This window comes from Thunnus thynnus, chromosome 9 (assembly GCF_963924715.1).
Source record: "Thunnus thynnus chromosome 9, fThuThy2.1, whole genome shotgun sequence".
In the NCBI taxonomy this organism is placed as follows: Eukaryota; Metazoa; Chordata; class Actinopteri; order Scombriformes; family Scombridae; genus Thunnus; species Thunnus thynnus.
In genome coordinates, this window is record NC_089525.1 from 11061531 (window position 1) to 11087954 (window position 26424).

A 26424-nucleotide genomic window follows, 5' to 3' on the forward strand; every position below is an offset into this window, starting at 1 on the left:
CCAACTGAAAGCGTATTATCTTATTCCAAAATACTTGTCAGCTTGTCATGAAAGCCTGATGTGCAGTATGGAGTGATATACAAAGACTGTTAGGTATGTTGTTGTGGTCATGTTTTTTTTCTGTAAAACTATATATCCCTAACCATGATAACTGCTCTTAAAGTTTTCAATCTTCTTTTAGCAGATGCACATTTTTTGCGCATGAAAGAAACCAAATCCACTCTGATTAAGTGCCAAATTTCGAGACATGTTTATGGCTCTATATATCTCCACTGTCCTCCTCCCTTGGATTTTTGGAATAGAATTAGGCACGCTGTATAATCTACAATTGCTCGGAGCATTGGGCAGGCGTGCAGTTTCAAAAGGAGAATGGAAAGATTTTCATAATATCCTGATCGCTTTTCCTGTCCATCATTCTATTTGGATCACATGTTGATGACTGGTTTTCCCATACTGAAATAGCCTGAGCTGCTGTCAGTGTGCAGGCCCAATTCACTCAGATGCTTCATACCTTCAGGTAGTTTGTTCGTATTTTAGATTTAAAAATTAAATTCATGTGTTTAAATTGTCTTTTGAGGGCATTGCTTGCACAAGAAAAGTAGACCACACACTGTTGTGCAATTTAATGATCACGAAAGACGCATCAATGAGGACATTACATGCAACAAGTACATAATTTATTTAAATACAAATGTTACAGCACATACTTGCTTTGAGCATACTTGCTTTTCATAAATACCACAGGACACCACATGTTGTAACAGGCTTCATTACTTCAACAAACAGTGACAAAAACTTGTGCGAAAGTAACTTGCAAAACGAAACATTTAGTAAACATTCAGCTGAGTGACCACATTTTCAATCTGGCCACGAAAGAAGTTCACATCTAATAGGTTTACTTTTGGCTGAAGCAATATTTATCTTTGATATATATATATATATATAAAAAAATTCACATTCACATACATCAACTAATTAGAATAGTCCACCAACGTCTGCACTGAGACTCTGCAGCAATCATTTCTCATGAGTCCTCAGTTTTAGTCACAAACAGGAAGGAGAACTTCCTCACGCACATGAGAGAGGACCACAAAGATATTATGGTACAAGTGAACAGCATAACTCTCCAGCCATTATTTGTTTATAGTTCATGAACTCAAAAATGGATTCAATGCTTAAAATTCTACAAATGTTTCATGAAAAAGTGCTATACAGTGCTGCTTTAAGTCAGTGAAAAACCTAATCTAAGTAACTGGGGAGCTATTTTTGTGTGGGGCACAAAAAAGGTGACTTTTAGTCAACAGGAACAGTAATGGATCAAGACTGCATTAGCATTAGCCCAACTGAGCCTTGATCAGTTTCAAATATGTCGTTCCATGACGTACATCAAAATGCTCAAGCTGTTTGTAACTATAAATAATCCATGTACATTAAATTTCTTTTACACTGAAAATATATGTGCCACATTGTATTATATCCCGTAAGACTTGTCTGTAACCCAGAATCCACTTTAAAAAGAATCTTTTATCTTAGCAGAGCTGGTATAACCGTATACCAGATGGTAAACTGGGTAATCTAGAGTCGAAGTTTGGTGGGAGAACTGAATGTACACTGTGTGCATCAGTAGGCATGGTGTATGGTTCCAAACCTTCGCCCATGCTTGGAATGTTGTAGTGTCAGCTAATCATTCAAGAGTCATTGCACATAAATGTGTTGTGTCCTACAGCATGGGGAGGTGAAGACATGAATTACATTCATTATTATATAGGCATATTGATGAAACAGTAACCATTAATAACTCTGAGACAGTCAAGGTGCAAGGAGAGGCCACTGCCAGGAGGGAGCAGTGTGGATATATACTTCACAACCCTACTCCACTTGGACTAAAATAGATCACTTTGAAAAGGTAATGGCACCAAAGTCCACAAAACACATCACCACAAATACAGATTTGACATGCAGAAGATCACTTGCGAAGTGCACCAAAATAAGTAGCAGATGGTTTAGATACAGGCTTGAAAATGTGTTTTCCTTTTTTTTAAGCCAGCAGTGACTGATTAATTAAGCGTCAATTCATGTCTGTGAATAAATACAATATCATGTCTTTTATCAAAATCTTGGTCTAGAATCTTCATCTGTTTTGTGCTTTGTGCATGCTGTACAGTGAAAGTGTTAAAAAACCCTCGTGCACATTTTCTTTGATGTAAATCCATGAAAAAGAAAAACAGGGGAAAAAAAGAACATACTGGAAAGCTTGTTTTTCGCTCGGCAAACATTGACGTATGATGACACCACATTTACGTCTATTCCTAAGGTCTGTGACAACAGTGCTGACCAAACCTAGCGATACAGTACATAGAGATTCAAAGTTCACAGTTTTGACAGCGTCAGCTGACCTTACTCCAGAGGCAACGCCACATGCACTAAAACACAGGTCACTAACACCGATTTAGACTGGCAGAGAATCCCTGCTCCCCGTCCTGCCTCCAGGAGCCACATTTAGCATGCTGTCACTTCGATCAGAACATACTAGTGATCGCTAACCTGACTGGGTCCGCAGCAGCACCTCTATCACTTCCCTTGAGAGTAATGCACGCCATTTAGACTGGGGTGAATTCTCTAGTTAAAGTCCTGCATATTAAATACTCATCCTTTATTAATGCTTGCCTATATCAAAAAGTGACAACAGTCCCAAGAGCCTGTGATCTTCAGATGGGTGATAAGAAAGAATCATTTCACGTTGGCCCTTTGGATCACAACTTCCAAATTGGGAATTGTTTATTTTGTAATCTACTAATCTGTCTCAGTTTTTTTTAATTTTTTTTTTTAGGAAGCCGTTATTTGATTCTCCAGCTAAACGGCAGAGATAATGGATTTATTAGTGTTTATTGGGCTGGGCTCAGCTGGATTGAGGCATTTCCTGGAGACTGTACACCAAGAAAAGGAGACTGACTGAAACTGACTGAAACAACTGGAACAGCTGAGGCGCTACTCAGCGGACTCCTGAGCGGCCGATCTAAACGTTAGTGGATTTCATGATGATCCAGACATCCGTTTACAGTGAGGAGGCTCTGGGACATGTCACGGAGAATTGAGAAAGGTGCACAGCTAAGGAGTGCTGACTGTTTGTCTCATCTCTGTTTACAGGCCTGAGTAGCCATCAGCACATCTCGGGCCTGGAACTTTGTTATCAGTTGGCTATTTTGACGGTCTGTTTATTATTGTGCGTGGTTTGTACCCTTGTGCCATGACGGAGGAAACGGCTTCTCTGGTTTCAGTAAACACTGTACATACTGAAACACAGCAACCACAAAATATAATAAACAAATGGGGCTTGTGCAACAATAGGGATAACCATTTCTGTTGCCACCGGCAAAAAGGAAAGAAAAGAATAATAGTTTGCTAACCCTAATGCTACACTTATGTAATGGCAATATAATGTACCAAATAGTGGGTGCATGTCTCAAGAATGAACCAGTGGACTGAATGCAAGATACAACTTGTTTGGACTATGCAGTAGCAAAGGTTTTACAACAATAATGCACTGGAATTTATACAACAGCTGCAAGCTTTAAAGGTCAATACCCAGGATTAACCATAATGTCGCCCTCTTTGGACCGATGCGTAATAGATATCTTTAGGGCTGATAATGGAATCTTGCTGATACATATACAAACTTACAGGCTTTATCAAGTGACAAACAGAGGATGGCCCCAGGCGTTTCTCAGCTTGCACCAGTGAGATGTGAGATAACAGTGAGCATTCATATCTCTTGTGCTATCAGTTGGCAACAGAAACTCCCATGCAACAGGCTGTAAAACATTAGAGCATGCAGGGAGCCAGGCCTCACAACACCGCTGAGCACTGAAGAGAGAGCAAGAGGGAGAGAGGGAGACAGGTTCTGCCACACATGGTGTTGATCATCTTTCACATTAGACAATCCATCAAAAAACTGGAAACTATATAAAGCCAAAAAATTAATCTCGGTTGGTTTGGAATGTATTTCTTCAAACAAAGCTGCAAAGAGGCAATAAGTTTGATACTTCTTATCCATTTTCTGATGGAAATATATTATTCACTATCCACACTGAATTAGTATGCCCCGAACAGAATTTACAGCCTCAAAACATTCACTTTGAAATCCCAAAACATTTTCTTGCTAGTAAATTATGTGATCTTTTGCCAAGAACACCAAGATAAAAAAAACACGGCTGCAAATTAAATTGGAGCCAGATAATTAACAATGACTGTGTATAATCCAGAGATCGTTTAGTAGAGTAAATAAACTGCTGAGTTACTGCCCTAGATTATCTCCATGGACAGTGAGTCAATGTGAAATAGTTTAGATAAATGGTTAAGAAACAAATATTAAAAATGTGGTGAGGTAGATGTAAAATCAACATAATAAATGTAACAAAAAGAAAAGTGATCTATCTATTTAATCACTGTGTTGCAGGAGGAAGAAGAACAGATTTTCCTCAGCTGAACATGATTATTACAGTTTCTTTAGAGCAGTCTCCCGAGACTACCAGTCAGTTTTATTGGCCTTACCTTCAATAGTCAATTGGAAAAGTTCATGATAGCAGTGTAAACATGAACGGATTGCCCTGTTGACAGAAGTGTCAGAGCTCCAAGTTTAAAGGACTGTCGTAACAGTCGTTAGGGCTTTGCTGCAATTCCCATTTGGGTCCACTGTTTTGTCCACAACGCTGCAGACCTCCGCTCCCTTCCCCATACACCCTTCATTGGCGTCACTGTCTTCTGAGCTGCCCTTACTTCTCCCCTGTTGCTCGCTCTGCCAACTGTGCCTGCTGTAGATGTATCCATTCATGGGACCGGGGTTGCTGAGGCGATTCCTCTTCATGCAGAGGATTTCCTTGAAGGCATATCTGAACTCGGGACTCCGGCAGTAAATCAGCGGGTTGAAGGCAGAGTTCGCGTAACCTATCCAGTTGAGGATCCTGAAGGTGAGGTCGATACCCTCCACCTTCCATATGGCAACCACCACGTTGAGCAGAAAGAACGGCAGCCAGCACAGAGTGAAGATCCCCATGATGATTCCCAGAGTCTTTAGGGCTTTGTGTTCCCGCAGGCAAAACTTGGCCTTCTTGTGGCCACGCCCATTGTTGGCCTCTAGAGATTTGAGGTTGATGTTGTCACTGTTATGAAAACGTCCAACGCTTTGGTCAATCTTCTTCAGCTGGCGCTTGGCCTCCTGGAAAACGCGGCTGTAGACGAAAACCATTATGACCAAAGGGATATAGAAGGAGATGATAGAGGAGGTGATAGCATAAGCCATGTTGGTGTAGAACTCGCAGCAGTTAGTGTTCTCAATGCACGCCTTAGCTTCCTTATCGTCTGATATCCACCACTTCATGTGGATGGGCAGGAACGATATCAAGGCTGCAATCACCCACACAAGCACAACCACAATGCGAGCTTTGCACTTGGTCAGCATTGACTGGTAGCGGAAGGGAGAAGTGATAGCCAAGTAACGGTCTATGGCTATAACACACAGGGTCTCGATGCTTGCCGTCACGCAGAGCACATCAGTTGCAGTCCAGAACTCGCACCAGAAACTACCAAAGTGCCAGGTCTTGAAGATGATGTAACAGGCGCCGAAAGGAATCACGATGAGACCCATTACCAGGTCGGCACAGGCCAGGGATGTGATGAAGCAGTTGGTGACATTTTGGAGACGCTGGAAGCGGGCAATCGCTGTTATAACCAGGATGTTGCCGAAGACAATGCACAGGACGAGTAAGGACATGATCATGCCCAGCAGGATCATTGTTGCCTCACTGTAACCCTCCTCATTCTTAGCTGGTTCTGATGACGAGTTGATCATCTTTGCACTCACATTGAGGTACACTGGGGGGGTTGTGCTTCCCATCTGAGGAGACCATATGTGAATGACACGCACACACACACACACACACACACACACACACACACACACACATAGCACAGAGAGAGAGAGAGGTGAAGATCACAATTTGAATCTAACAGAAGCCTGATAAGGACAGAAGAATGAAAACAAGCACTTTTCATTCAAACGGCATGTGCAAATAAAATTATCACTGACAAATTTGTACTGATGTGTCTGTTATTGGTTTTACAACAACAACAACAATGACGGCACTAACACCACAAAGCAAAATCATTACATCCTGCTAGGCTTCAGCAAGCACAGCTTACAAAACATGTTTAACAGGCTAATCAAAAATAAAAGTACAAACCTCCACAGGTAGTTGTCTTGCTTCCTGCCTCCCATACAAAGTAGAGATTTAACTATTCAGGTAGTTTCTGCAAGTATTCACTGTCACATGTCCTTCTTTCTACTTTCTCTTTATCTTATCCTCCGTGTGTCTCACTCACTCAGCCCTTCAGTTGAGCTGTGTTTCTTCTAATGTGTCTCCCAGGCTATTTGTCAGAGCCCTTATAACATGCAGTGATGACATCATGGTCAGTGCTCAGCCAATCAGACAGCAAGCCTGCGGAGGGTGCTGAGAGCTCCCGAACGTTTGAACACATTGTCCCTGCAGCCGCTGCTGCAGGGCAGCATGAGACAAAAGCTGCAAACACAAGCAAAGACTTTGAATTTAAAAGTTACATCTTTTTTAAAGTCTGCTAAATGACCTAAAACTACCAAACTAATTTTATAATGCATGTTTTGTGTTTAAAGTTAGGGTAAAACATTTTGTTCAGTGATGCAATCTGAGGACTAAAGAGATTTTGCAGCTGTCGCCTGTTCAGTCTGGATCAGATTAAAAACTGATGAATCTTTATAAAGTGAGAAAAAAGTTGGGTGCACAATTGATCCAATGGGCAAGTTAAACCAACTTCAGTCTATAATCATTGATTTATTGGGAGGTTTGCCTTGTACCACTCCCCTTGTCCTGACTAAACCTTGTTTTGCTCTTGTGGCTAATTTTTCTTTTCTGCCATGATATTTTAATCGTTTAAAATAAAAATGTATACTACAGCATACACTAAAAATTGAGTCCTTCCAGATGCATGAAATCAAAAACATCTGGGTTTATGTAATGCTATCACTCTGTATATAAATATGGACATCATGACAGCTCCCCAAAAGTGAAGCCAAAACATCGCAATCGCCTCCTGGTGGCTGGCTGCGGTATAGCACATAAATCCCGCCCTCTCTATGTTAGCGGATTGGATATGAGCCAAGCTGAAAAAAAATCAAAGTACACGTCAAATCAATTTTTCACAAAGATGTTTTCTGTCATTTTAGGTTGTTCTTATCACGCTGTTGTTTGTCCAAGTGCTAATTTTTCTAATAAGTTTGTTTTTAATTAGCTATTTGACAATATAACAAGGGAGTGTGACGTCATGGATGACAGCTGTGAAAGCCGCTCTCAAACCTCCGTTATGTGGTGGGACAACTTAGGAGGTGCTTGCCCACTGGCCGTCATCCCACCGCCCGACTCTACTGCGCAGACACAAGCAAGATGGCAGCTCTTGGCTTCTTTTTAGCAGAGCAGTAGGAAGTGGAGACACATCATCTATCTTTACGTACATTCAATAAATGCTACAAGGATAAATAGCTAAAGGTTAAACCACAGAAAATTCCCCTAAACATATTTCTGGTATGAATCTGCATCCATGGCCCTGGTAGTCTACCCTGCCAGACGTTAACAAACACTAACATTCCACTGCATCAGAAAAAAAAAAAGAATTTAGCATTTGGGATAAATTTGCATTTCTGGAAAGCTTACATAATCTATGCAAATACTGTAACATGCAGCTATTCACTGGGACATCTCTGTAAATAGACACAGAGCTTGGTGTTGGAACCAAAACTGTACCAATGACAGATGAAAAAGGCAGAGGGGTGACAGCAGATAAGCCACACCTCCAGTTTGTGCCTCAGCCCTGCTCATACTGAGTCAACATGATGTCTCTCCATTAAATAACAATCACTATGAATACATATAGTCATCCATTTTTGTGTGCAAACATACTGTAGCTGAGTGTGTATTTAAAGAGTTAGCAGGTTAAGAAACACACCATCTTATTTAAAGTGAAAGCTTTGATAACTTCCAGAACATTTGGGCCGGGGAAAGCACTGGAGAACTAAACTGCCTGTGAAAAGACTGCACATCACACACAAACAGCATTTACAGATTATGTCCAGATGTATAGATTTATTCAATGAATGAATGTCACACAGAGGCACACAGACACTCTTGACAACAGGCTGAGCTCCAACACCGTACAACCTTCCAAAATCTAACTGATATGAACTGTGGATGGAGAATTATTGGTTCATTATTCACTGCATTTTTGTCCTTGTCATGTGTTTCACTGTCTTTGCCTTTGGCAGGCTCCATTTAGGATTTGGTCTCTGTCAAACTCACACTAGATTATTGCAGTGAAATGATCATGGCTCTTTCATCAATGGCTGAAAATATGTTTTTTTCAGGTATTTCTTGCTGTGTAATGATTTGAGTGGAGGTCTCTTTGATAATAATCACAAACTGAGACAATTAAGTTTAAATACAGTATATAGGAGGTCAAGCTAGGTTTGGGAATAATAAACATTATGATAGATCATGGATCATAAACAAGGCTTTGAGATAAGTAGGTGTGTTTAGTTCTCTATGAGTGCTTGCAAATGTGTGTGTGTGTTCATGCAGGCCTGTGTTATCCTCACTGAGAGAAGTGATGATAGTTTCCAGAGCTCTGACCTTCAATGACTGCAGACGCCACAGGCACCGTGCTTCATCCCCACACTTCACAATGAGCTCTCACAAAAGTCCATATGACTGATGACGCAAAAATAAATCCGACCAGTAAATCCTTATAATCGGATCTCAATACTCAGCATTCATGCAGGTGTTACAAATAATTTTCTGTGACTCGCTTTTTAAAACAATACAGCTCAGTTGGATGTTGCGTTTCTACACTAGCAAATGTTCATCCATCCAGCTATTCAAAGCAAAGCAAAATCTCACTACCTACTGGGCATATAACCATGCAATGTCATGTGCTTGATAATCACGGCACTCATAGAAGGATTTCTTCTGATTTTGGTGACCCACTGACCATTTCTTTTGTTAAACACTTTGTTCCACAACAACTCATCCTGGCAGGTTTCCATGAATATATTAGGCCTATATTCATGATTTAAGAATTAATTCTAATGTTTTGTTGACCCGCTGTCTTTCTCTTCTCTCTGAGTGGGAGAAATGTCAAAATGCACGAGTTGCCCTGAAATTGACAAAGCTGATCTGAAGAGGCTTTGAAACTACTTACATTTATATATTTTTTTCTCTCTAATGAAAAAACTGTTGATTTCTTGGTCTAGAGCTCAGTCTTAAATGTCCTGCTGATGAACTCTGGGTAAGAGCCACATACCTTAAATGAAATGTAAATGTAGTTCTACTCAATGTCCTGTTTTGGAAAGCGGGAGTCTGCATGTTCGATTAATCATGACTGGTTTCCTCGGTCTGTGACATCTGTCTTCCTGTATCCTGTCACTCCCAGACAAAACCATTTCACATTTGGATAACCCTCTAACTGGCTTGGATAGTTAGATATTGTTCATCGCTCTATTTAGTCAGACACTGTTACAATAGATCTCTCTCACTCCGCACTATGTCCTCCTTTATCCTCCATTTCGTCTTCATAGAAAGTTGTGATGTTGCCCTAATGACCCAGCCTGCACCTCTCACCTCCCTCCCACTATATTTTTCCTGTAATCTGTGAGGAACAATACCTGGAGGCATTATTCCTCTAGGGAAAGCTTTCAGGAGCATGAGAGGAAATTAGACTACCTAAATACTCGCTCTCACTTGTTCTCTTAAATTTTAATTCACTTTCTTGGTATTACATTTGCCATATTGCCACTTTGCAAATTTAAAGGGATAGTTCGACATTCTGCAAAAATATGCTTATTTGATATCATGCTTAGATGAGGGGATTAATACCACTTAAATGTCTGTGCACTGAATATGATGCTACTGCCAGCAGGCGATTAGCTTAGCTTCACATAAAGACTGGAAGAATGAAAAACATTATTTAACTACTGAACTGAATATCAACACTGATACACAGTGGAATATGTGCTTTGTGGCAGATGTTCAGTCCATGCCATCGGAGTCGAAAAAATACCAAAGTAATAAGCATATGTATTAGTAAAATTGCACAGGGTTGCACTTGGCAAAGAGTAATAAGACAAGTGTAAGACATTCATACATACATTTATCTCTTATTTTGCACACAAGCAAATGCAATCAAATGTCATGTTGTGTGTAATCATGTGCACTCTTCAGACGATGCTGTTACCAGTTGGTAAGAGCACATATTTCACAGGCCATCAATTTCTCACTTCCAGACTTCTTCTCCAGGGGCCAACAAGGCAAAAATGAATGAAAATGTCAGAAAATAAATTTCAAATGGAGTGTGACGATGTGAAAAAAAAAAAAAAATCTGCTGATTACTGTTCAGTCATGTCTTATCCATTCAATCTCTGTCTGATTCAAGGAATTATTGTCCAGCCCAATTATTTTCTTATTTAATTCATAGGAACAAAGACATTCCTCTTAGGATTTATTCAGAGCATAATTGGTTCTGCGGTTCAGGCCCCTAGGGGACTGTGGCCGAGGTCCACCCAAAAACAAATTGGTGTATGACCATCAAGGAACACAAATCTGACACCGTTTGCAATGTTATGCAGAGTGGCAGAGTGTGTTCTACTTGTTGCAAGTGGAAAATATCCATGTTGGTATTACGTGTGGTTCAGATAAACAGAAACAGTGGGACTAAACTATTTCTACTGTATATTTCAAATGGATCAGACCATATTTAGACTGAGCAGTTACTACCCGGGTACGAGTCATTGTTCACTCATTTCGCCCCTGATAAAGTTCAGGGAGAGGAAGAGGTTGTAAAAACACTTTACTGTATTATTCAACAACTTTTGGGTTGTGGCTTCCACATGTACAAACGATTAAAAGAAAAAATGTCAGTATAAAGATTCGACCAACGTATATTACACAGGATGCTTTTGTGTTTCAGTGTGTGACCATAACACACAGATTTGTTTTAAAGTGTATAAATGTCATTTGTCTCACGCTCCACTTTCCAAGTAGGAATTTCAACAGTCTAAAAGTAACTTCTCTGTTCTGGCAACTACTACAAATCAACAAACTTTTCCCTGCATGGCATTAATGGTAATGAAAATAATGTCTATGCCAAGGTACAGTAAACTGTACTGTAGTCAATGAAAGAGGGCACTCCTTGAGCCTTTCTTCGTTTCAGAAATTTGGTCAGTCTCATGGGAGTCACTTTGTCTTATTCATTGGGGCACACAAAGGAAAACACTCACAGAGGGTATTAGACTTATTATTAGACACGTTTTAGAAGGTTAAAGGTTGAATGTTGAGACTGACTTAATGACCTATCCAGTTAACAATAATCTCTTGTAAAGGCAGCGATTCTGCCTTAACTTGTAGACTTAAAGTAACAATCTCAAAGATCTCTGTTTTGTTCTCTTTGGCGGCACCCATGATGTGTGACGTCAATAACCGTTTACTTGCAACGCTAACAGAGACTGGAAAAAACAGTACGCCACCTCACACACAAGTGAGTTGAAGAACGAGTCTGTTGCGTTAGCTCTCCGCATATCTGCCAGACCAACCACTGCTGGGTGACGGAAAACACGCCACTAACTGTGTGCCGCTTGTGATTTTTCCCAGGAATGTTGCTACCGACACCCAGTTCGTAATATTCATAATACTGCAAATGCAAGAGCTCTCATCAATGGGCCATAGGCCAAATCACCATTATGTTACCTCATTCGTACCTCATGCAATAGGTGACTTAACAGACATTTATTTAACCCTCCTATTGTGTTAGGGTCAAATTTGACCCATTTTCAAGTTAAGATGTGTGAAATATACTTTAAATTTTTTCTGATCAAAACAAGGCATTACATCCTCTACAATGGCCTCCTGAATACAATAAAACACATTTTGAACATTTTGATCTGTTGTATCATGGGTCAAATTTGACCCGTCAGTAATTATGGGTTGTTTATGCACAGAAATAAATGGTAAATGTTGCCAAACCATCATGAATAACAAAAATTACAACAAAACAAAAATAATAGTAATGAAATCCTACAAAAATAGTGTAATAATATTGTGTAATAATATTAAAACTATGTTTCATGCCAAGAAAGCATATCGACTTGAATTCAATTGTAGAGTGGCACACAGCAAATACGATCCAATGCACACACCCCAGTCTCTCTTTCACTCACACCCCATAGACACAGACACACACACGCACACATGCACACACAGAGACACAAACACAGATACACATCTCCTGTTCCCCAGCTGTATAGCAATATACAGGCTGGGGCTTTCTCGTGCTTTATTTCTCACATTTCACCGCACACCTGGCACAGCATGCGTATTTTTAATGTGTAAGAAAATATAAACAAGTTATTTTGGGAATTATTTTGTTTATCAGATCATCTCATGGTCTTATTTTCCTGTTCTGTTCATCATAAGCAATACAATAGATACATTGTGTCTATTTTAAACTAAAAATGATTTGTACATTGTAAGTTCAATGTGGTCTAAGGTACGTAAAATACCAAAGTAAGTGTGTGTATATATATATATATATATATATATATATATATATATATATATATATATATATATATATATATATATATTATGGTTATTGATGAATAATAAGTCACTTAGCAGGTAAAACATTTTACTGGATGATAATTACTGTTTTTTTCAGTGCTTGCTAATGAATTCAAACATGGGCCAAATTTGACCCATGAACACTAAAGGTGTAAACCCTTTTCTAACACATTAGGAGGGTTAAATGAAAATCTTCAAGATTATCATTTAAGGCAGGATATATATTGTGAATTAGATGGTCAGGGCCTGAGCTGAATTATTACTTTTATTTTATACTTCAGAAAGAAAATCAGAGGTTATGTATTACTGTCCTTGTGAGAATTTAATTAGTGTGTATGAATCTGTACCATTCAGCAAAAAACCTCCAGGACCTCCAGTCAGCACAGAGGGGAATCATAGTTCATCTTTGTTTAAAAAAAACAAAACACCAGCGACTTAACCCCATACCAGCTTAATACAAATAAAAAGAATCCTTCTTTCTCTAATAGTTCAAGGAATGTTCATAGCATCATGTGATGTTTTTACTCTTAGGTCTTGGTGTCATTTGAATTATTGTGTTGTCTCATTTACTGTTACTAGTGAATGTCAGGTGATAGCTGGACAGGAAATATAAATATAAATAAATGAACAGCCACCATTTTGTCTCCCAATCAGATTGAATGAAAGTAATAGACTAGAGCTATCTGAAGACCAATCCAGGAGCTGCTGAGATTATTAACCATTTAATAAGAACATGATACCGGTTAGTATTCATAGAGTGGAGATATGAATGCAAGCCACTTTCTCTTCACGCCTAACCTAGATTTTAGCCCTCTGTTTTACTACCTTATTGCCAGACAAGCAGTCAGTATTAGACAATTCTGCAAAGTCTTTAAGTTAGGAAAAGGTATGGTTAATGCGAGGAAAATAAAACACCTGGTTATGGTTACAGAACGATTGTGTTTAATTAAGAAGCAAACACTGATGCAACTCTGGTCTCCTGCATGAGAGTCAGATTAGCTACACGCCCATCCAACTATCCTGACTTCCACACCCCTTAAGGCTGATGTATACTCCTTCAGAAGCATTTGTTGGATGGTCAAATAGCTTTGGAAACCCCCTTCTACCACATCTTACTGGTAAGGAATTGAGGGCTGTGTCCAACAATGTCTGTTATTTTTCAAAACCAACAATCCAACATTTGCACTCACTTCATGTCCTGATTGAGGTGGAGGAGCCAAGGTTCTCTCTCAAGCTCTCTTATTCTTTACACAGTCACTGTCACTTTTCATGTTAACAACCGAGTACACTATGACTGCCTTCTAGAGAGTGGAGAGTGTTCCTGAAATTGCTTCTTACCCACTCTCTATGACGATTGGCTTTTCACTCCGTCTTCATGTGGCTGTTTGGAACAACTATCAACACGTCTGACAACATGTCGTACGGACTACCTCTTTTTGAGCATAACCCAGCCCTTAGATTTTGCCTTGCTACAAATAGGCCACATTACATCTGGCATGGGCACTGTATATCGGCACTGGATGTAAATTATGAGGTGCAGATTTGACCAATATGAACTTCATTGATGCTATAGCATAATGTATTTATCATATCTGACCTGTTGTAACCCACCACTTGTAACTGTTCAACAAAGTTTTTGTTTGCTCTGGTAAATTCAGAACCTTTAAATCACAATTTGCATAATTCACGCACCTGGGAATAGGCCTTTGTTGTTCCCACTTCTACAGTGATTAATCTGTGAATAAACAGATTACAGGGTGCGGGCTGGTTTCTTTCTCTTTGCCACTTCAGGAAGAGGTTCTACCTTAAAACCTCTGCGACATTGATTAATTGCAGAAAAAAAAGTAAACTTTTGACTCGTTCCACGCCAAGTTTGAAAGGGATATAAAACTAATCTGGTTTAGTTTCTCGCTGTAACTTTGGCAGACATCCAGCTTGTATAAATAACTGCAGTCTTGAATGGTTTCAATCCCCTGAAGCCATGAGTTGGGAATGAGATATATTTAACAAGAAGCATTTACTGTGAAAGAGAGCAGGACAGGGCTAAGTAGAGAGCACAGCACTGGTGATAGGATCTTTACGTTTCAGTGATAATACTTCAGAGGAGAGCTTACCATTCCTTCAGCAGTGTGTAAACTGAAAACAGATTCATGGAAATACACAACACAAGCTCAATAATTTAACACTTATTTATCACTCATTTGTCACTCTGTTAGAATGCACCACTCGTCTGTCTCTCTATCTGTGGTTATGAGCTAAGATGCCACCATCAACGAGCTTCTCCCTGCCCGTCTTTTGTTCACAGCCTTAGATAATTAAAGCAGATATACAGGAGATATTCAGAGGTTAACTTGTATTAACATTATACTGGTAATAATTAATATTATCTCATACTAAGTCTTGATCTGTCGGCTGTTTTTTCACTTGTCAACTAAAGGTGTAATTAATCAGCAGGCCCTATATTTCCAGCAGGTAAACAGTTATCTGGACCAGCCAGAGTTCATCTACAGCCACAGTTCAAATGAGTTCAGCCACATTTGTGATAGCATCACAAACTGGCTGAAACTTAAAAGCTGGACTCAAAACATTTTGAGATGTCACCAAAAAAGTCATTAAAGTACAGTCCGTCCCAACAGTCTGGGTGACTTTCAGATATCAATGATTTATGTATACAGAAGGCTGCATTTTATTATACCGCCCTACTTTTCTGGAAATAATTACAGTCAGGTGGAGACACATATTTGCTTTGATACAAAGGCCAGACTTTGGGTCAAAGTTATGCATAACGTAGGAGTTTCATTCTTTTTTTGGTATTTATGCAATGCACCTGCATGTTTTTTGAATTTTTGGCAGTTTACTGTATGATTAGTGGGCCTTAAAGAAATTCGAAGGGTATCCCTGACTAAATGGTGACAAAAACATATGCATTGAAATTAATGTTAGTGATGATGACTTTAAAGTAAACTTTGTAAATACAGCGTTGTATCAACTTTTGACATACAAATGTTCCTACACTTGTACTCCTTGTACGCCTAAAATGCTTGCACTGCTGAAGGTTTTGTTGGTCATATGGAAATGTGAATGCATTGCATCTTAATCACCTTTTTCCCCCAGGAGTCTTTGAACTTCTTTTTTTTTTTGCAATAAAAGGTAGCCTAGATGACTTTATAGTTCATTTCAGTGAAGCATGAAATTGGCCACAGACTGCAGGACATCCAGTCATTTCTTTGAAATGAAGAGTAATGTGTCAAAAGAAGCATAAAATTCATGACAAATGTGAAATTAGTAGAATGAATTGAGAAATTATACAATAAAAGATTGTGAGCAATTTCTATGAGCCATTATCATTAGCATACGTAAGATATAAATCATTGAATTAATTCAAAATTGAGTATTTTATGTTGCTTTCAGAGTCTTCAGTGCTACGGTTCAGTGTTACTAAGATATTGTTTTTCTGGTCCTAACACTGACTGAATCTGAACTTAAAAACTCATTTGAGCCACATTATCAGCAGATTATTATGTGCGTAAAAACTATTGTTAGAGGCATCTATAGTTTATTCCTCTGCTATGTAGATTATGTAAATTCATTAGATAAGTCCCGCTGATTTAAGCAGCTGTAGTGACAGTCCTTATGATGCTAACACTGATCAACCATAGAGCTGTGCATACTGCAAATTCAGAACAGTTGCATTAAAGAGATACAGTTTAACCATGATGTTGTTATGTAACTTAATTCTTCATTAAGTTCCTTAAGACTGTTATTGCATAGACAATCAGAATACCATAAACTCCAAGTGAACCATAATGGCATTCCTTTCTGAATGTTGGATTCATGGTTATATGGTGGCATACTCTTAGTTGAACCTCTGTAAATCTTTCACTGAACATATTTTTCATTCAAACTTTTGATTGATGCTTTGACCACTCAATGAGAGAGATGGAACAAGAGATGTTTACTGCCTTCTTGCATTTCACTGCTGCAATGTAGCACCAATGGAAACTTTGGCAGTGTATTTGTTATCAAAGAGCACACTAATTATATGAAAGCTCAGTTATGGTAATTCTAGGATGTCATGCACACACGTTCTGATGGAGATGTAAAAGCTCCTGTTAGCTGCAGTTGGAAAAGCTGATATGTAAAACATGAACACATGCAGATACATACAAACTGACACAAAGAGCTTATACACAGATCACACACTTTCATGTGTCTTCCTGTTCACAACTCTTCCTTTGATATTTTATTATTTTTTTTATTTAACCAGGAGAGTCCCATTAAGATTAAGAATCTCTTTTCAAGGGAGACCTGGCCAAGACGGGCAGCAGCACAAATACAAACACAGTTACAGACAGAAAACACAAAAGGAGAAAAATTCAAAAAAGGAAATAAAAACAAGCATAAGGAAACTCACATTTCAAAAGAGCTGTGTCACCAGGTAAATTACAAACATTTACAACAAAGGGAATCTGCCTCTAATTCTTTCATTTTGGATTTAAATGTGTTTAATGAGATCAAGTCATTCTGCAACATATTCCATGCGGAGGCTGCAGAATACACAAATGCCTTTTTTCCCATTTCTGCACAGGCATTTTGGACAAAATGCCCATATTTGAAGTCCATTTTTGCAGTTCAACATACTTATGTCATGATGTAAGATCAAGTCTAAACTTTCATCCTAAGGTTAATAGAAAAACTCAAATTATACCAAGAGCAATATTACCAATGAGGTAGTCTAGTCTGACCAGTTGCTAGTACTGACAGTTTTGCAAGAGCTGTTTCAACTATGTCTTTACACAGTGAGCCACTGCTGGCAGTGAGTCATGCTCCTGTCTGGCATTTAGATCAAAATAAATGACCAGGTCCTACCACAAAAAATGAACCTTTAGCTGCAGAAAGAGAAAAGTGTTGCTTTTCTGCAGGTTATGTAATACAAAGTCTGAGGTCATCAAAAACCTGAAGGTATAATGCATCAGTGCAGATTACAATCAGAGCAACAGTTTCCCATTTGCCTTTAAGGGATTTTCCTGATGATGATTGAAGCTATTGGTGTGATAGAATGTCATTGTCAGAGCAGGAAGTTGACGCTGATGACTGAAACAGAGGACGTGTAAAGGGTTAAAGAACTTAACAAAATATTTGTGTTTGGGTTAGGGACTGTATGAAAATGATTGGCAAGGGGAGGGGGCTGAACATTATGTTCACTTAAAAAAAAAAAAAAAGGAAGGCTCTACCTACCATTTGTTTCTTTTCCTTTGGACGCTCCCCTTGAGAAAGAGAAAAATTGCCACAACTCCCTCCTATATTTCAGAATAATATAACAGTACATAACTGGTAAAGTTCATTTCACTGTTAGACGGCGTAACCTGATTTGAACCGTAATAGGGCTGCAAAGTGGGAGGGTCCACTGGCTCCGGAAGTGTATTTCCCCATTCTGTCTTCCTTTTTCAAATTTTCCTTCAAATGTTCTCCTCAAAATTACTGAATATAGAAGCACAGGATGCTTGATCCTATAGAGTTTATATTACGACCACCAGTTTCATTTATTTCAACTTTGTTTCTGAGAAATCTTGCTTTGTCTGTGATTTTGGCATGGCGAAAGGTTAAGAATACTACAATACCCATGATCATTGCTATTGAGAAGAGGTCAGTCACAGGCACAAATCAGAGCTGAAATGTATTTATAATGCTTTGATGTTGAAGTTGACAACAAAGCAAAGCGCCACAGTTGCTGAATTCACTCAAAAGTGACCCAGAAATTAAAACTGAATTGATTTACACTTCAGCTTGTAAAATCACTTTTCTCAACACCGTAATCTTTAGCTTCCGTCTACTGTTAGCCGCACACACAACCGAATTTTAAGCTCTGTGATTGGGTGTTTCTTGCCGAAATGCACCTTGAGAGTCGTTAGCAGCAGTTAGCTTCCACTCTGAAATATTTACGTACACAGTCTTGTACCTTCAGCTTTTTATCAAACCAGATTTTTCTAATGCAGTTGTTCATCTTTTGTACTGATGATTTAAGTGGGATAGTTTCATGCCAATCCAAGCCATAGAAAAGCTCCTGCTGTGAGTCCCGTAACATAGGAAAAATGAATGGGATTTTTACTTCAGGAACCAGGGGGGCCTGAAATAGCTCCCACCACTTTGCAACTTCATATATTAATGTTGCAATAATTGTCACATAGCAACTAATTTCCTAGAGGATGCCAGATTGTTGTCCTCTGGATATGGCTCCTTTCCATAAATACACCTTTATGACCAGTTGCTTACACAAAAGCTATTTTTAAAGGCAACATTTAACAAACTCTTCATGAAGAATAAGATAAAATATAAATCTGGGATGGAAGAAAAAAGTTAAAGGATGAGTGTGTAGGATTTAGTGGCATCTAGCAGTGAGGTTGCAGATTGCAACACAACCAAATGAATACCCCTCCCCTTCCAAGTGTGTAGGAGAACCTATGGTGGCCACAAAACTCGCAAAAAATATGAAAGGCCCTCTTTCAAGCCAGTGTTTGGTTTGTCTGTTCTGGGCTACTGTAGAAACATGGTGGTGCAACATGTTGGAGGACCTGCTCCCTCTGTAGATATAAAATGGTTCATTCTAAGGTAAAAAAATCAAAATGGTTCTTATTTTCAGGTGATTATACACTAATTAAAACTTACTTAAAAATATTATATTCCATTTCTGCAAAGTCCGTTCGGCTAGATGCAGCTAAATTCTACACACTGCACCTTTAAAAGACCATCCCCTGCTCTCCCCCCCAAAAATAGATGACCCTTCCTTTACCAAAAAGAAAAAACATATCTTTTCTGACTCCCCTCCCTGCTAATACTTTTTGTACAGTCCCTCACAGATGGTTGAGGTTAGGGTGATGTTTTGGATTTAGGGTATGTCAAAGGCAGCAGGATCTGTAGCAGAAATGCTTGCACAAGAGGCTCTAGACAAGCAACACAAATCATTGATTTGACTGACAAATGAACCACTATCATGTCTAATGGTAATTCTGTGGCTATTGCAGTGAGATCCACTATGTTATACTTGTGCAGTTGTCTCACAGCAGAAACAGAGAAATATGTCGATGACACATCAGCATTTTCAAAAAGCTCTATTTCCCCATCAATGCTATGATGCAAGACCGATGTTTTGAAACATTTTCAAATTTAGTTTAGTTTATTAGCATCACCATTAGCTATTACACTAGGCAACAGCTACTCTTCCTGTGGTCCACATGGATGCAGGGCCAGCAGGTCCTCCTTGTTGTGTGTAGGGGCCAGCAGGGGTTACATTGTCAACAGTCTGTAATTAATATTATTATTTTTCCATATATACATATAATTTAAGAGGGATAGTATTTCTGACTCACTGAGTGGCTAGAGTATTTGGTTATTTTTGAACTTGCATAGTGTTGGTATACATGACAGTGTAGTCATGTGCTGTCGTCACAAACCATCAGCTGTCTGTGTTTGTGCATCTTGTTGTGTTTATCCTGCCGATGCAGCAACTGTGTTCATTCACGTTCAAAGCAGCCATGTGAGCAGGTCAGAATCGATCGACACAAACCATGACCCCAACTTTGCAGGTCAACAACCTCATACTGCCTTTGAAGATACTGTTGAGCAACCAAATTTGCTGACCCTGTCTGAGTAATGTAATGGAGATAGATGTAACTTGTTCTCCCAGTGATGAACCCTTGTAATCTTGGCCTGAGAAGGATGGGACAAGCCTGCAGGATGAGGCTAATTAGAAGTCATTATCACACTAATTACTTTATGGCACAATAGTGCAGCCTTGCAATTATACAAAAAATAGAAAAAGAAAAAAAAACACAGGTTACTAGACAGGACATCTGTCCTTTACTCTTCTTTCACAGCGTAGAGCAGAGTCAAGATACATATTCTGGTAAATTTATGTTAATATGTCCTGTCTGAAAAAAGAGGCAGCTTTCTCATTTCCTTGTCAGGTTACTTTTCTGTGCAAAACAAGAGAACAGTGTCTTGTCTTCCTCATCATAGATGCTGTCAATTAAACTTTGACCCATTTCTGCACATCTGAAAGCAGACACACAGACACAGACTTGCACACAGGTGAAGAGAAGGGCACTGCATTTATTTTGCTTAAATGTGGGGCAAAAAGAAACACACACAGTAAAATAACACATAAGCGCTGAGAGAAAATAGCAACAGGGCTTAAATAATGTGACGCTTCACAGCCAGCAAACATATTACAACTGCAGGTCCATGGATGGATTAAAAAGACTTATCTGTGAGTGTACCTGAGGTACACCAGTGTCAAAATATTGTGCTCAGACCACTTTTTCATCAAGCCTTTATTCCAGGTTAACAACGGAACTGATGAAAATGTGATTTTTCTGTAAAGATGTTGAACCGAAGACAAGTAGGGTAAAGCTTCTAAGCCACCTGTGATCTAAACTCACTACCTAATGGAGAAAAGCAGAAAACTAACAAGGCTTTTTTTAACTAGTGTGTTACTATTTTATTTAGCCTTGTTTAAACAACACAACTATAATCATGCACAAGTTTAGCCCAGAAAGGTGCCACTTCCTCTGCTATGTTCTGTGATAAAGATCAGTTTGCCCAGATAGCCTCCAGCTAACGAGTCAGTAGTTCTTCACTTCTGTATTCAACATGCACCATTTCCTGTGTGCTCTGCTGTCCTGTATGTGTTTGAATTTTAGGTGAGAATGGTGGTGGGATCCACCACCAAACACTAATTCATTTAAATTAAATATCAAAAATGCTGGTTGATGGTTGAATGATACTAAAAAACTGAAGCCATTTCTTGAACAAGAAGTTACACAAGAAATCATAAATATTTAATCTTATGAGATAATAGATTCTGTATTGTAATGGCTATAATGTAAAGACACCAGTTTGCATGTGGGAACTGATAGAGTTTATGCCATCCTCGAAACTGCGCACTTCCTCTGTAAAGCTTTGTAGAGATGCCTTAAAATAATTCAGTGGCCAACAATATGAGGAAATGGAAATGATAATATCTGTCACTGCACAACAATTTACAAAAGACAATCATATTACTTAAACATAAGATTTGTTTTCTTGTTAGTCAAGAACAAGTTGCACTAGTCTTTTCCAACATCCTTTGATGTGAATGAAAAAAAGTTCAGTGTATGACCAACATAATTGAATTTACATTTTAAAAAATGATAAAATAGTTTATGATAATAAAACACTAAAGGAGGTGATTACTGACATACAAACAGAAATATGTTTTTTAAAAAATATTATTTTTCCTAACACAATGAATGGAGTCAAAAAAAGAATGGAGAGTTCTAAAAAGCAGTAGGTGTATTATCTACATATATCTGTGTGATCACTACTGTGCACAACAGAAGATCGCGTGTTGCTGAGGTAAAATCAGATAGGCCATTATGCAAGTTCGCTGTTCTATATTTGTAAGGCAAGACAAGGCAAATCAATTTGTTCATCAATTTCAATTCAATTTATTGCAATATTTGTTTAGCTTATTTTATACACAATGGCAAGTCAAGGTGCTTTACATAAGGCATAAAAGGACTCTGGAGTAAAGTCTACATTTGATATTTCTCCATTGTAATCCCTTGTTTTAGGGTTCAGTGTACAGTCTGATAAAACATACACTCACTTCCTTTGTGCATCAGGTAAAGGAGACTTTAGTATTGATCCTCTCTGACAAAATGTAAACCCTTTGACTGAAACAACTGTGGGATAAAACAAAAAAAAAATGTGTTTTTTTTTTACTGTGTAAAAGCTCAGAAAGGAAGTGTTGATTGCTAATCTAAGGCTGCTAAACGGTGCCATTGGGAGGTGTTCTTTATTTTTTCTGCTTCGCCTTTACTTCTAGTTCCTCTTTTCTGCTGCCAGGAGACACACTATTCAGCACTTATCAGATACAGGAAGATGCAAATTGAGGTTGCATAACCACTTAGGAGCCGTGGGTGAGGTCAGTGACTTGCTATAGCTTGGCTGGTGTCAGTCCTCCCTTTTTTTTGTTGAACACTGTGGATCCAAGTCCTTCATGAAATAATGAACGATAAGAGACAGGTCAATGCATCATGAAAAGATAAAGCTGGTGTACAGTGTATAATTACCACTGTTCTGCATCTCTAACAGAATCTTGCTGAGCATATTTCACAGGGAATTCCCTATCAACATCGGAGCACCAGATGTATACTGAGTGTTTGAAGTCTGTTGTACACAACCTCTGAACTATGTGCTCTTGGTTCACCCAAAATAAACATGTCAGTCCACTGGCAGGTTGAAAGAACAAAGGAATGGCATACCACAGTAACATGCTGACCTCACTTCCAGAGCTGGAACTGTCTCGGATTTTCTCGTACCTTCAGTTGAATTCAGATTTATTGGGCAATATAACCTCATCTATTAAAAAAAAACTGCAATTACAGGTCAAATGATCTCAATTCTCTTATTTATAGAACATCAAAGATTTGTACAATTTGATGTATTTAATATTTGGAAATGTCTTCTTGTCTGGGTATTAGCTCAGTGTCTGTTATATTTAACGGAACCTGCCCACCATCATTGTTCATATACAAACCACATTACAGATCCCAATAATTCTGTTAGCTTAATCAATGAGGTTAGTTAAACTCATTCAAGTCTTGCATGAACATATTCCTCATCAATAATCTTACTGAATGTATTGTAAATTGCACTAATGACACCTCCTCTCTCATATCATCCTTCCCTAACATTTAAACATTCTCTTATACTTTATTGAATCCACTCTCATCACTTCCACGGTCAAAGACCAGTGTCAAATAGACAACTGTGTCCTCATATCTGATGAAGATTTAATGTATTGCACAAAGACACTTAAGCAGAATGAAATTTATGCATGCTGTCACAAGGGCGGATGGGCTCTCTCCCTGCTCACAAGACCATCGACCAAATGACCATATAAAGAAGTAAATGGATGCAACATAAAGTGATGTAACTATTCTTATACATGAGAAGGACAAAGTTCTTAAAGGAAATTAGGAAGATGATGAGAGAACACTTAAAACATTGTTGACATTGTAAACTGTATGGACGGCAATAATAATTATCTGCAGCCAAGCTAGCGGCTCTGTGAGACTATCTTGGGCACAGTGCTTTGAGCTAAATGCTAAAGTCAGCATGCTAACATGCTCAAAATGACAGTGAGCATGCTGATGTTAAGACGGTATGTTTACAATGCTCACCATTAGTGCCATTAGTTTTACAGGATTTCATGGCAATCCAGTCAGTAGTTGCTGAGTTCTACAGTTGAGTGCACATCTCAAAATGCTCAAAAGTCTTAGATTAGATAATCACACCATCGATGATCTTTTTTCCAATTTTTGCTCCTCTGACTATATTTGACTCAGTGCTTTTCTGTTTTGCGGGCAGAAAATAACCACGTCAGTATATATACTGAATCATGTGTGTGTGTGTCATTTGGTTTATGTTCTTCTTCTCATTTCCTTGACTCTGCACCGTTGCTTTTACAATTTTGCATGACTATCTGCTCTCTGGTCAGCCAGGCAGGGAGACGAATGTTCCCTGGCATTAGAAAACAAAAGTGAGAATCCTGGAAGCTCTCGGCTGTGTGGTGGATCTTACAGTATGCGTGCAATTGTGTGTGCATGTGAAGACTACAGAGAGACAGTTGGAGAGAGAGAGGTTTCAGCACTCAGACCTACTGACATGTGATATTTGCCCCTCTACTCCTTGGGGAAGGGGCTAAATACCTGGTGTCAATATGGTGAAGGTTTTCTGTACGTTGGTATCACTCTCTGCCATTCTGCACCCTCTGGTTTGCACACTGAACACCACATTGATTATTTTCCTTGTTTGGAGAGAGATAGGGCACACAGTCAGAGCCTCACATTTAAGTTTGACTGTAGCCAACAGCCTGGGTAATTGGAAACCTCATTTAGCAGAATGGTGACGTACGACAGTTAGTACAAACGCTGACGTGCCTAGGACTTGGAAATATTCACATATGGGCACGCATTTGCCAACACACACACACACACACACACACAGTTGTAAATCCTCCCCCCAGGATCACAGTTAGATGCTAATGTTAGCTCTTGTGAGGAGAATGGCTGTGGAGCAGTCCATTAAGCAGGAGCCTAGACAAGGTTTTAATGTGGGAACTTCCCCACAGTCACTCAGTCATTCAGTCTTAATCTATGCAGATATTGGATAGAAAAGGTATTGTATTATTATAATAAGGTATATATTATTATATTTTTTATTTATTTTTACATCCTTGATGAGAATGTGGTTCAATACATAGAGGTCATAGCAAGTCACAACAGGAGAGACGCATTATACAGTAACACACTATGAAAACCACTATGCTTCTGTCATGGGATCAATGACCTGAGGACATAATTTGCTTGAAAAAAAGAGCAAGGTTGTCTGAGAGGGACTTTGGATCATGTTGTACATCACGCAGCTCACATTTAAGTACAGTAGGCCAAAGTACTAGTACAGTAAGTAACTGTCAGTTAACACTGCCTGTGGCATGTCATATTACTGTTCCAACATATTGATTTCAAGCGTGGTGATTTTCTCTCAGACTGGCTCTGGCTCTAGACACTACACCTTTTCATTTTCGACAAATGACTGTTTATGGCAGTTTAAAAGTACTTGGCAATACCCAAACCACCTCAACTCCCGCCCAAAATACTTAGCAGGCAGTGTTCAAGTTTGCAGTCAGGTGGTCAGAAGAGTAATATGGCATGAACAGGCCTAATAAAACTACCACTGCAGTGAGTCAGCCATTTGCACAAATTATGACATGGAAACTGAAATTATGGGTAATTTCACCATTAATCAAGGATATTTTTTGCCAATTGTTCATCACATATTGAAGGCAAACATTACAATTCTTTTTGTTGACAAACTGTAACTGGTAACTTAAACTTGTCCAAATTTACCACTGGTATTTTCCTGGCAGCAAACTTGGAAATTTTTAATACAGTATCAGGAAAGAGTTTCTCCTGAAAACAAACAAGCAAAATAAATAAGTAATAACACTGCGGTATGAGCTCATGTATGATTTCACAAAAATAAAAAAGTCTATGATGTTTTTCTTTTGATCTTGTTAAGATGGGTAAATGCCATGTCAGTGGAGGATTAATTCTCAAAACTACACTGCATTACATTACAGGTGTGTCACATTGGCATACCTAAAGGCTGGTGTATGTTTGCAAAGAACTAGATTGTAATTGTTGTCAAACCATGTGGCAAGAAAATGTTCCAAACGGTTGCACTCGAAGGCGAGGTGAAAAGTCTGTCATCACAGAGAGATAGAGAGAGATGAGACACGATAATCATTTAAATATGGGCATTGTGCTGCACACCTTCAAACGGTCCCTCCCGGAAGGCATTTGTGCTGTTCGATTCAAAAACTAATTTACAAAAGAGCTTGAGAGAGAAGGTCAAACCCGGCTTGCTTTCTTACCTCCATACACCCGTTCAATCCCTGTGTGAAGTGCTTGTCAAATTGTCAGTTTTGGTAAGTTACAGAAATTGTGGGATGTAGCCCCCCCAATTCTGATGTCAGAAAGGTGTCGGAAGAGGAGGTTTCAGACACTGTTTGACCATCTGACAAGCAGTTCTGTTGGAATTTACTGGCAACTTACATGTGCTACTCTGCCCATTCTTGCTAAGGTAGACTGGTGTTGAGGTATGCTTCTGTGCGCTCTGCCAAATT

The 26424-nt window shown here is 38.9% G+C and overlaps 1 protein-coding gene across 1 annotated transcript; it reads right to left on the bottom strand.

Moving 5' to 3' along the window:
• Positions 1-651: 651 nt before the first annotated feature.
• adrb2a (adrenoceptor beta 2, surface a) lies at positions 652-6426 on the bottom strand. Its single transcript, XM_067598805.1, has 2 exons — positions 6240-6426; positions 652-5893 (listed from the first exon to the last, which is right to left on the bottom strand). Exon 2 carries the CDS (start codon positions 5891-5893, stop codon positions 4637-4639), a length of 1257 nt encoding a protein of 418 aa, XP_067454906.1. The 5' UTR covers positions 6240-6426; the 3' UTR covers positions 652-4636.
• Between the last annotated feature and the right edge of the window lie 19998 nt (positions 6427-26424).

Excerpts from the sequence above, each read along its gene's own strand:
- adrb2a (XM_067598805.1), bottom strand. The coding sequence starts at position 5,893 with ATGGGAAGCACAACCCCCCCAGTGTACCTCAATGTGAGTGCAAAGATG.